The 13,748-nt window shown below is 18.1% G+C and overlaps 1 protein-coding gene across 2 annotated transcripts; it reads right to left on the bottom strand.

Moving 5' to 3' along the window:
• Positions 1–720: 720 nt before the first annotated feature.
• LOC411359 (protein tumorous imaginal discs, mitochondrial) lies at positions 721–4,801 on the bottom strand. Of its 2 annotated transcripts, XM_006572131.3 has the most exons (6): positions 4,504–4,801; positions 3,367–3,830; positions 2,583–2,846; positions 2,020–2,464; positions 1,512–1,623; positions 721–965 (listed from the first exon to the last, which is right to left on the bottom strand). In XM_006572131.3, exons 1-5 carry the CDS (start codon positions 4,697–4,699, stop codon positions 1,523–1,525), a joined length of 1,470 nt encoding a protein of 489 aa, XP_006572194.1. In that variant the 5' UTR covers positions 4,700–4,801; the 3' UTR covers positions 721–965; positions 1,512–1,522. The 2 variants fall into 2 exon arrangements, with proteins under 2 accessions (XP_006572194.1, XP_026294788.1); XM_026439003.1 differs by lacking the exon at positions 1,512–1,623.
• Positions 4,802–13,748: the final 8,947 nt, after the last annotated feature.

Here is a 13,748-nt window from a genome sequence, read left to right on the forward strand (position 1 = left end):
AAATAATTTTATATATAATAATATAATAATAAAAGAATATATAAATAATATTATTTATATATAAATAAAAATAAAATATATGATACATTTCCTAATTGAATTATAATAAAATATTTATATAATTTTATATTAGAAATAATATTGTTTTCCTCATTAGTTACAGTAAACGTAAAATAAAAAAAAAAAATTCACAATTTGAAAATAAACAAATTTTACTAAATTCAACTATTTGCATTCTATTTTTGCATATACACGCAATATAATTAAATCAATAGATTATTTATGTTACAATTTTATGTTTTCTTTCTATTACATTAATTTATATTAAATATATTTAAAAAAATTAAATTTACAAATTTGTTTTGGATAGTATGAAAGGAATATGTATAATGATAAAGCATAAATAGAAATAATTTGCGTAATTTATTACACAAAATAGCATAACTATAATTGTCTATTAATTTTAATATTTCAGAAATTATTAATTTTGTTATGAATGTTCTATTTGCAAAAGAATATTACTTAATTATACTTTAAATAATCAACAATAATCTCAATGTATAATTAAATTTTAAAAAATATGGATTATAGTCAATTTGTTTTAAATTTAAATAATATTTGTGATATTGATATATCAGAAACATTTTAAATATAATAGCTTTTTCTATTTTTATATTTCTTTATTTAATTTTAGAAATATTACTAACGATTATTTTTCACTTTTTACTTTTTTTTTAATTATTGAAAATTGTTAATATTCAAATTTGAACTTTAAGATGCTTCCCGTCTTCTCTTTGTATTAATATCTCCATTTCTTAATCTATTCGTTTTCTTTCCAGTGTTATTTTGAGATTTATTTTCTGAATCAGAAGTTCCACAGTTTATATGAGAAATATTTTTGCCATCTAATGCTATCCGTATAGATTCCACTAAATTCAAAGGACCAGTATAACTCTCTTTAGTCCCTGTAAATAAATATATTATAATAGAAAAATTTCCAAAAATAATAATTTTTCGTTTAATAGTTAATTAAATCTTATATAAATTTTTTCTTACATTAATTGAATATAAATACATATAAAATATATATCATAATTTATTCAAAAATATTTTTCAATATATTAAATATATATGTATGTATTTTTATCTATTTTAAATATCACGTAAAATTAAATCAGGAAAAATATAAATACATAATAACAAATAAAATATAAATAATTATGAATTTTTTTATTATATGAACAAATTAATTTTTTTTTTTTAATTAATGTGTACATTTTTTTATTTTCTTTTCTTTCCATACTATTCCATATAACAATTTAAAAATACTTGGCATTGCTTAAAACTATATCAAATAAAAACAAAACATTATAATTTATAATTCTGTAAATTAGAAAAATGTATTAATGAAACCGTATTAAATGAGGGATATAATCTTGTGATAAATATATAGATCATAAAAATAAATTCTACGATATAATTTTTATGCTTTCTCCGAAAAGTTCACTCACCAAATTTTAGTCTATCCAAATATAGCTTTCTTGATTTTATTAAGAAGACCATCATTTTCAACATTCTGTTCACTTTGCATATTCTGTCTCGCTTGAGTTTTTACCCTTGGACCTGCCAAAAAAATATGTACAATCTCAAAATAAAAGAATTTATAAAATGAATAAATTATAAAAATAGATGAAAATATTCCAATGATTATTAATTAATTTACTAATTTGTTAATATTTTTTTTTACTTTTTAAAAACATAAAACACTAATGAAACGCATATATAAATTTTTACATCATTTATTTAATTAACAAGGGCAGGTACACATAAGGAAACTCAAGCGACACATAAATCTAATCTTATATTATTTTATAAAAAAATTATTTAAAAAATTCTATATTTGATAATAATTAAGTTCAATTTATTTAAAAAAAATTCGAATATATCAGTTTTTCGGTATATATTTTTAACTAATCATATATATTCTTCGTTGTCATGATTTGTCATGTTTATTCTTACCATCTGTTTTGTATGTTATGCCATGTATACTTCCAGGTGTATCATCTTCAAGTTCAGCATATGCTTGAAGTAATGCTAATTGTTTATCATTTAATTTTGTAGGTACAATAATTTTAATTTGTACATAGTGATCTCCGTATCCTACACCATTCACTTTTTTCATTCCTTTACCACTGAGTCGAATTTTAGTATGAGATGAAGTACCAGGCCGAATTTGTATAGTATGATCCTCATAAACGCCTTCTATTCTTATTGTACCACCAAGTACTGCTTGTGATAATGAAATTTGAGCATCTGTATGTATATCTGGACCATCTCTTCGAAAGTATTTTGATTTTTCCACACGGAATGTTATGAATACTTCTTTGTTACCAACAGCCATCCGAATTGTTTGACCATCTTCGACACCAGCTGGTACTGGAACTATCACTTTTTTACGCTGCACCTATTAAAATATTTGATATAAGATATAAAATTAAAAATTGTCTTTATTTTTACTTATCTTTAATTTTATTTTTTAAATTGATTATTTAATTTTTAATCAATATGATATATTTTTATACCGTTTGTCCTTTTCCTTGACATTCCTGACAGGGATATTTAATAAACATTCTGGTACCTAAACAATAACGGCAACTAGATCGCATTACAAAAGGACCAGTGCTAATCGTTTCCATTCCAGTTCCATTACAATATGGACATCTAACTGCTTTTGTTCCAGGTTCACATCGTGAACCTAAACATTTTGGACATGTATCTACTACATTTAGTTGTATATCTTTATTCACTCCTCTGGCAGCTTGAGGGAATGTTAAATTCATAATAACCTAAAAATCAGAAACAATTAATGCATTAAAATATAACATATATGTCCACATAAATATAAATAAGATGCAAGCAATGTATATACAATAAAATTAAGAGAGTAAATAAATTTGGCATTATCCAAATAAACTTAAAATCTCAATTTATATATAAAATTAGAAATATATATTATTATGTGATCTACAATGTTTTTGTTTAACTCTGTATTAATTTGAAAAAATAATACCTTACATTCTAAATCATTGTTTAATAAATTTTTGTCACTTAAATTAAATAAAAATACAGCCAATATAGAGCAATTATTTATGCAAGAACTAGAGAGAAGAATTATTTATTCTTAAGAAATTTAGTGAAATTAATAGATGATAAATTGTCTGAATTTATAATATATACATCTTTAACCAAACAGCATTAAAATATAATTTATTTTGATAAAATTTAAAATATATTATAAATTATTATAAATATATTATAAATTTGTTTATTCTCTTAATTTTGTAATATATAATAATAATAATATACCTCTTGAGCTGCTCCAAAACCATATTTTGACTCTTGATAATCTTCAAAATCATTAAAAATATTAGTTTGAAATCCAGTTTCTCCAAATATTTTTCTAAATAATTCTTCTGGATTGATTGATGACCGAAATTGCCATCCTTCATTAAAGTCTTTAGTATGACCAGTACCCTGTTGTCCCATTCCCATTTGTTCTGATGTAGCTCCCCATGTATCATATTCTTTTCTTTTGTTATCATCACTTAGTACTTCATATGCTTCTGAAACTTCCTGAAACTTTTTACTTGCATCTGGATCTCCTTTATTTGTATCAGGATGATATTTTTTAGCAAGTTGATAATAAGCCTTTTTAATATCTTTTGCTGAAGCATTTTTGGATACACCCAATATTTCATAATAATTACGTTTTAATAGTTTTTGTGTTGTATGTATTCCTCTTTGAATTTGAGTTAAATTTCCTATCATACCTGCAATCATATTCAAAAAATAATTTGTACTACAAAAGATTTTTCTAAATATAACAATAATAATGAATAAACAAAATTATGTAGAAAATATTTCACTATTAATTCTCAATACATATTGTAATTTATTTTTTTTTTATTGAAATTATTTCCCAAAATAAAACATATTTTTATTTTACATATATAATAAATTATTATAATAACTGAAATAATATATTATTAATTTAATAATAAAATGAATAAAATTATTTTAAAATAAATAATGGAAAATTTATAAAAATACAAAAGTTTATTAATTTAATTTATTAATTTATTTATTACATGAAGAATTTAATAACATATTATTAAAAAATGTTAAATATCAATATAAAATTATTATATATAATTATTAAATTAAATAATAATGAGATAAAAAAAATTAATCAAATATTATTATAAACAACTATTAATAATAAAGAAAGAAGGCATGGTTATAAAGTATTAGGTTATATTTCACTTTAAAAGTATTTTTTATAGAAATTTCAAATGATAAAATAAAATATTCATGACGCTATATATAATTTAAAATGAAAAATTTTTGTTAAATAATAATATATTATAACTAAATATATTTAAAATAAATTAGACATTATCAAAAGTATGATGTAATCTATATATGATTAAACGCATACATTACATTTTTCTATTTTCTTTAAGTTCCAGTTGCCGACACTCAATACTATTGTTGTATTAGATTGATGACATGTGCTACATTTCTGCATAATACCACATGACAATTTATTTAATTTACTATTGCTGATAAAATTAATAGTCTTTGATCGGAAAACGATTGCAAGTCCTTTGCCGGTCGCCATGTTGCATAAAAGACGCATGGCTGTACTATCACGTGATATATTGAAATTAAGTATATATATAAATACATACAGTTATGATATATTTCTAGTCACAAAAATATATAAATAATTTATAAATCTCTTTTCTTTTTTAAAATTTTATAAATTAATTTTTGATTCATTTTTTAATTCAAATTAAATTTTCACAATTTTCATAAATTTTTTAATATTTTCAATAATATAAAAAATATAATTTTCAAATGAACTTAAACATTTAGTACAATACATTTACATAATATACAAATATAGATAAAGTATAAAGTAAAGCATATGAAGTAGTTCTGTAATTTACATATATACATATGTAAATATGTATATGTATAAAATATGTATAAAAATCTATGATTTTCTTATTTTTATGATTAAAATCATACCAATTATAAATACAATTTCGCAATAGAGAAAATAAATCAAATATTTCTAATTCTTATAAAAATCTAAAATCATCATATTACAATTTAAATTTAATGTTTGAAAGTTTATTCAGAAAATTCTATCAATAAAGATTGCAAATTTTTTTTTTATATTATATCATTGTTACAGTAAATATAAGTAAAATTTGTATTAGATATATGTTAACTGCGATCTTTTCATAAATTCATTTATTAAAAAATTAACTATTATTTATAAATTCGAATTAATATAATTAATATAATTTATACAAATATATTAAAGTATATATTTGTATATAAATATATTATAGCATATATTTCAGAATCAGCACAATAAAGTTTTGTTGTGGTTTGAAATCTAAAAAAAATTTAATAAATATTATTATTTATTAAATTAATATTATTAATTAATTTAATAAATTTCTACAAAATATCAGAAGTTATTTTCATTCAGAATGAATAATATAATGAATATAAAAAATAATATATAAAATATAGAATAATAGAATAATGAATAATGAATCTATATTATATTAGAATTAAAATTATACTTAAATAATTATTAAATTAAATTTCATAAAGAAATCTCTTTGAGAAATAACTGAAATTGCTATACAGTATATTGTTAAAAAATATATATATATTTGTAAAGATATAGATAATGGAAAATAAGCATTGTTTTGATATCGAAATGAAAACAAAATTTACTTTAAGAAAAAATAAAAATTAATTTTTTTGAAAGTATTGTTGCTATTATATCTAAATCAAAAATAATTATAAATAAAAGCATAAATTCAAACATATTTATAAGGTTAAAAAAAATCTGAATTGAAGCGAAAAAAAAAGTTTTTGTAAAAATTAATAGTTTTTAATAAGATTAATAAAAAAACACATTTTCTATATTTCTATTTTGCAAAGAAATATTAAAAAACTATTAAAATTTTGAAAAGAAATAATATTCTCGGATGAAAATAAATTTAATTTGTGAGAATGCGATGATGACAGTTTAAAGATTAAAAATTAAAGAAGTCTAAGAATAACATTAGATCTACGATAAAATACGATAGTTGCATAATGTGGGAATATATATGATTACAAATGATGTATTTAGGAAATTTACAGATTATAGATATTATAAAAAACAAATATATACATGTATTTAAATATTTTAAAAAACAATTTATTACATATTTATTGCTAAAAAACTTGATTTTTTATTGTCTTATTGAAAATGATATTACCATTTTATACTGGTTATCACAATAAATTACTTTTATTTTCTTTTAATTTTTTATAATTTTACATGAGTTTAAAATCAATATTTCATGCAAAATAAATAAATCTTATATGTAAATATAAAATTATATAATTATAAAGTTATATATATTATATATATAATATTTATATATAATTCTATATTTCTCTATATATATATATATATATATATATATAATATATATATATAAGATATATATATAAGATATATATATATATAAGATAAAATATTCAAAATAATAAAATAATTTTAAAATAATAATAAATTTCTTTCCAAATGTACTTTTTATAAATTGTAAATTGTATGTAAATTTACAATTATTAACACTATTTAATTATTTAACACTATTTAAATTTACAATTATAAACACTTTTTAACACAATTATTAACAAATTTATTCATATTTTTTTAAACAAATTTTTTTTTTATTTGAATAAAGTTCAAATGTAATTCATTATTAAAAGTTTCATCATAAAAATATCAGAAATAAAAGTATAATGAAATATTTTTTATTTATTAGTTTAAATCTTTAAAAAATAAATATTATTCATTAGAAAATAAAATATAATTTTTTTATTAGTAATATTTATCTTTTAAGCTTTCAATTAGCAAAAACATTATTTTTAAAATATAAAAATATAAAAAAACAATATAATAATCATAAACATTATATTTAATCTAAAAATAATAATCTATTGATTAATTTTCTATATTCTATTAATTAATATTTATTCTAATAATTTCTATATTCTAATAATTAATATTTTAATAATAATAATAATTTATTAAAAATAATTTAATTATAATTATCTAGTAATAATATAATAATTATATTAAATCATTAATAACTATTTTAATATAATTAATTCTATTCTTTTTCTTCTAAAATAGAATAGAATCAAAAATTCTTATATCTATATTTTTCGCTATATGAGATTTTTTATTTTTCATTAAAATCAATTTTAGATTTGATACTAAATTCTAAAGTATAAAAAAAATATAAAAAAATAAAATGAAAATGACAAAGGTTAGAAATTTTTGATTATTTGAATAACAAGAATTTACATTTGCAATGAGTAAATTATTACAATAATATCGTGTCTCGAGTTCAGGTAATAACTAATGCATTGAGATATTCTATTATTATATTATATTCACTATAATATATTTTTAAATGTTATATTTAATTTATAAGAACAAAAAACCATCAATGTGATGTTAAATAATCAAAATAGAATATAAAAAAACAGTAATCGAAAAATATTACTTATTTGATATGTATTAAATGCTTGTATAACTGCTTATGTATATATATATATATATATATATATATACTTTCGTGAATGTTACTAAAATAGATAATAGAATATGATCGATTTACATATCAATAATACAACAGTATTAACTATTTTCATATTCACATTTTCTTGAAAATATAAACATTAAAACATTTTATCTCTAGAATTTTTAATATTAGTCTTTTTTATATGCGAAATTTAATATAGTAGTAATCGTTTTTTTACAAATACCTCAAAAAATAAAATCGAGCAATAATTACATAGAGAAAAAATTGGTCAATAATTATTTAAAAAAATATTTTTTTTCCTATCGATTTAATTGGAAATCAGTTAATTTTACTTGTATATAAAATTTTTTTAAACTTAATTCTAAAAACAAAATGTTACACAAAAAAATTACTTTTTTTTTAATTATTTAATTTTATGTAAAATTATTATTTCATGATTTTCATGATTTTGAGGACAATTTATATTTGCAAAAAAAATTATTTATTGTTACAGAATTTCATCTATATATATGCATCTGTAACAGTACATATAATCACCATTTATCTATTCTTTATATAAATATAATATAGTGCATAATTAGCACGAAATTTATACAAATAAATTAATAAATTATATTATTATTAATATTCTTATTAAAATTAATTATTGTTAATATTTAATCATAGTAAATTCTATGGATTTTTCAAAATGTTCAAATTTACTATGAATTAATGTAATAATTTTCATATATAGATATTATATTCAATATATGTTATAAATAACGGCGATCATATACGTAACAATTTTTTTGTAAATATCTCAGAAATTAAAACTAAACGATAATAATATATATAAAAAAGATATTCAGAATCATGGTCAATATTATAATTCAAGATCATTGAAATTGATAAAGAATCTTTTTGTATTTTTTTATAATTATTCAAAGTATTAATTTTTGCAACATATTAAAAAATCATTAAATCAAAAATCAATAATTATTTTTAATTTTCATATATTTCCGTAATATTAAAAAAATAATCATGATAATGAAAAATGGATGATTTTGTATATTTAAATAAGTAAATAAGTAAAAAAAAAAAAAAAAAATTAGTTAAATATAATAAATATTTTAATATCTTTTATAACAAATTACATAATTCATGACTGGATTTTTTAAACAAAGACTCGAAGTACTTTGTTTAATTTTGTAGAAAAATTTAAAAGAAAATATTACATTTATGAAATAATCTCTTTAAATCTTGCTTGAAAAATTAAAATTAAATTTAATAAAAATGCTTTGGATAGAATAAAAAAACATGAGACTTATATGAAACAATTATAAAAGTCTATTATCTATTATTCTATGTATATATATATATATATATTATTCTATATATATCCATTTTTCTAACAAGTATTTATATGAATCAATATAATGAAAGTGTGTTGCAACATTAAAAAAAGGATACATATAAATATTAAAAATATATTAAGATTATTTATTTAAATAAAAGATAAAAATAAATATTTTAAATGTATTAGATATTAAATACATACCCATATAAAACTATTTAAATGATGAACAAAATTTTTATTTTTCTATTTTAAATTTTTAAGATAAATGATTTATTTTTTGCTAATATGTATTAAAAGAACTATAATTTATAATAATATTGTTTTTGTTTTCCAATTTATAATATCCATTAAAGTTGATTTTCATTTCTTTCATTAGATATTAACATTTTCTATTTTTAATATTATTGTGAATTATTGTGCTTTGAGATCAAAGATTATTGATGTCTATCATGACAATTAAAGTATATGAGATATTATAAATAATATTAATCATAAGAAAAATAATAAAAATTTCTCTTTATTCTTTATCTATAAATTTTTCATCTAACAGAATTGCTAAAAAAGGATTGCTAAATACAACTCGGAGCAGATAGTTTTAGAAATATAGAACTTTTTTTCAGATAGATATATATTTTTCTACTTACATTTATATTTAAAGTATATTTTCATTCATATGTAAAAAAATTTAAATTATCTATGATAAAAATTATCTATATAAAGTTCTTTGTTAAGTAAATATTAAGTTTTTTATTTGAAGTTCATTAACCTTCTCGAATTTTTTTTGAAATCTATAACTGTCATAATTATCTTATTATATATTTTATAATTATCATAATTCAATATTTATTTTAATTTTTTTATATTATTTTATTTTTCATAATTATTCTTACTAAATTTTACTAATTTTGAATCTATTTTATTTTAAAAATTATTATTTTGAAAAATTTTCCTCACTTTTTAATTCGAATATGCCATCTAAAGCATATTATATTAGATATACAAATAGAATAATTATGATTAGTAAAATAATACAGAAAGAAAATTCAATAAGATCTATTGATTCATATAAAAAAAAAGAAGAAGGAAATGTGACTGAAGTTGGTAGCACTAATCTTTCTATAACAATTAGTAACAAAGTATAGTTCATATAAAAAAAATAATAGTATAGAGAAGTCACAAAAATCATGTAATGGCGAAAGTAAAAATTAATGATGGCTAAAAAGACGAGAATATTAATAAAATTAGTAATTAAATGGTTAAAAACTATGAATAGACTCTGAAGGTAGAAGTTATATTAAAAACCTGAAATATAATAGAAAATGAATCTTTGTTAGAGAGTGATAATACATATGATTTACCTAAATTAATTGAGGGAAAAAGAAAAATATATAGAAAATATAGAGAAAACTAAACCTATATAGAACCTATATAGAAAATCAAAAATAATTCGAAATCATAATAACCATTTTATTGAATAAATCTAATTTTCCGATAGAAAACAGCAAGTAAACTATGGAATAAATTAATGCAGATACATGCTATGAATACTATATGACTATAATCAACTAGCATAGTAATCAATATAAGATTAAAAGAATATAAGATTAAAGTATATAAATATGTTATATAAAGAAATCATAATAACCATTTTATTGAATAAATCTAATTTTCCGATAGAAAACAGCAAATAAACTATGGAACAAATTAATGCAGATACATGCTATGAATACTATATGACTATAATCAACTAGCATAGTAATCAATATAAGATTAAAAGAATATAAGATTAAAGTATATAAATATGTTATATAAAGAAATCGGTAAAATATTATATTACATTATAAGTGTATTACATTATAAGTATATTATAAGTAAAAAATATTGCATTGAAAAATATAATTATAGAATACTCTGTTAAAGAAAGAAAAATGACACATAATGTGATAAAGCATGAATATATGAAACTTGACAGAATTGCAATTAGTATATTGGACTCGACATTCACTCTTGAATGTTATCCAAAGAAAATAACCTAATTAAATCACAAAATTGAACAATCATTATAGCAAAGACAAAAAGACATGCATTACAAAAAACATAAACATGGATGCTTCATATGTGGAAAAATTAATCATATAGCGAAACACTGCTAATATAATGAAAAGATGTACAATATATAGGTAATAGAAATAAATATAACAATCATAATAACGTACATTCTAATTTCTTCAGAAATGAAAAATTACAATCAAGAGGAAATAAAATAATATAACTACAAAAAAGGATATTACTATACAAAAATGAACATATATTTTAAATTATAGAACAAAATATATTTTGATATCAATGAAAATTAAATATAAAATTGAAGAATGAATGCTTAATTTTGACTTAACAATATATATCAATATAAAATATATGACAAATATATCAGAATATTGAATATATATAACATTATATATTAAATATATATAATGTTGCAAAATATGATAGAATCTTTAAAAACAAAATAAAAAATTGTAATGAAAATTATAATCAAAAAAAATCAACATCAAAAATATATTATATAATATGTATAATATATACCATATTTAAAAATTTTAATTCACTATCTGTAAACTTAACTTAAGTAACATTAATTTAACATTTAATATGAAATGAATAATATAAAATGATTAACTTAACATTGAAAATAATAAGACTTAAATTATATTAGTACTATATAAATAATAATATTCAAAAAAAGATAGTATATATATTCATATTTTATATCAAGAAAGTTATAAGACAAGAAATTATAAGAAAATTAATTAATAAATTATAAGAAAATTATAAGACAAGAACCAAAAGATAATAAACTATATGTTGGTATAAATGTTGGCATAGATGTTTAGATATTTAAAAAATATAAATATAATAAAATGCATATATATAGTAGTTTCATTAAAGATTAGATAAAAATAGATTAAAGATAATTATACAGAACAATTGATATAGTTGTATATAGTCGTGTATAATAGAGAAATTCTATAAAACCTCACAAAGTATAAAGTATATTCAAGGAATAGGCTTGTGAAATTGTTATATTGGTGTCAATGGAATTTTTGGCAAAATTTGTTATGATGAATAAATAAATATATCAAGGCATACTTTATAGAAAAAATATATTATTTCATAAAATACATGAGATATGAAAATAAATTATAAAAAAAAAAAAATAAATTAGAGTCAAAAAGATCTGTTCAGATAATAGAAAAGAGATATATTAATTTTTATTAACAATTTTGAAGATTTTTTTAAGATAAAGAATATAACTTATCAAAAAATTATCTTACAATATACAAAATAATCTATAAAACAATAAGATCACAGAAAAAACGAACAGAAGAAAATTTTTTTGTTAGAAAAAATACAAATTATATTGATAGATGCAGACTTATCAAAGAATTTTTTAACAATAATAGCGATTTAAAAAATTTGATTTTTTTTCATAATAAAAGAAATGGAATGATTAAACCAATGGTTTTGTATTTAATTATTTAAATTGTACTATCATATTCCAAAAATTGAATGAAATAAACTGCAACCAGAAATAAAAAAGAATATATTCTTCAAATATATATGTAAAAATTATAAAATATATAATCTTGAAAAAAAAAAGAAGATATGCTATTAAAATAGTAAAATTTGATGAGAAATTTTATTTATTAAAGTATTTATTGAAAAGGCAAATAGTGAATGAAAAGAATTACATAAGGGGATATAGTTAATAGAATATAGGATTGGAAAAACCAGAAAATAAAACTCAATCCGAAAAAAAAATAAAAATATATTCAAATAAAGAGAGAATATAATGGACGAAATAGAACCAAATAATAAAAAACGGAGATTAAAGAAAACATATATAGAAAAATAGAACTATTATATTAAATTAATATTATATATATATTAAATCAGAAAGGAATAAAAAGAAAAGATTTGATTATAGGAAATAATAAAATTCAAATGGATTGAAAAGAAAAAATAAAGAACTAATATGATACATCAGAATTCATCAATTTTTAATGAAAGCAAAAAAGAAGCAATGAAAACAAATGATCGAGAAGCATAGACATTTGCAATAGAAAAAGAATTATGAAATGTGAAAAAACATAAAATCTGGAAATTCATATTTAGAAAAAAAAAATATCTCAAGAGAATAACTTTCTTCAATATTAAAAAAGATTAAAATGGAAAAAAAAAAATTTAAAGGCAAATAAGTGACCATCAGCATATAATTACATATCAAACATTATAATTTAGCATTTATATATTCATATGGAAAATTTAAAAAAATTGTATATATGAAGTTTTGAAGAAGACATGGAAAATATATTATAGAAAAGTATATATGATCTATAATTTGGATTTGAGAATAAATAATATATCATCATAATTTTGTAGACAATAATAGTTTTGCACTATTGCAATATTTTATTTTAATAATTATATTTGATTTAATTGAAAAGAATTTATAGATAAAAAAAAACAAAAAATTATTATTTAAATTATAAGAAAACAAAGATTAATTTATATTTCAGTGTTATGTGGAATAGTGACAAGTTTGACAAAAATAAAAAATGAATCACATAACATATTTAATTATTTTGAAATATTATATTGATTTAATGAATTACGTAAATTATTAATCAAAGATTTAATTATTACATCTAAACAAT

This window comes from Apis mellifera, linkage group LG2 (genome assembly GCF_003254395.2).
Source record: "Apis mellifera strain DH4 linkage group LG2, Amel_HAv3.1, whole genome shotgun sequence".
In the NCBI taxonomy this organism is placed as follows: Eukaryota; Metazoa; Arthropoda; class Insecta; order Hymenoptera; family Apidae; genus Apis; species Apis mellifera.

Bases quoted from the DNA above. Each gene is read 5' to 3' on its own strand.
- LOC411359 (XM_026439003.1), bottom strand. From the start codon at position 4,699: ATGCGTCTTTTATGCAACATGGCGACCGGCAAAGGACTTGCAATCGTT. The intron at 3,831-4,503 runs GTAATGTATGCG...ATATGATTGCAG, and splicing joins CTTAAAGAAAATAGAAAAAT to GTATGATAGGAAATTTAACT. The intron at 2,465-2,582 runs GTATAAAAATAT...ATATTTTAATAG, and splicing joins GTCAAGGAAAAGGACAAACG to GTGCAGCGTAAAAAAGTGAT.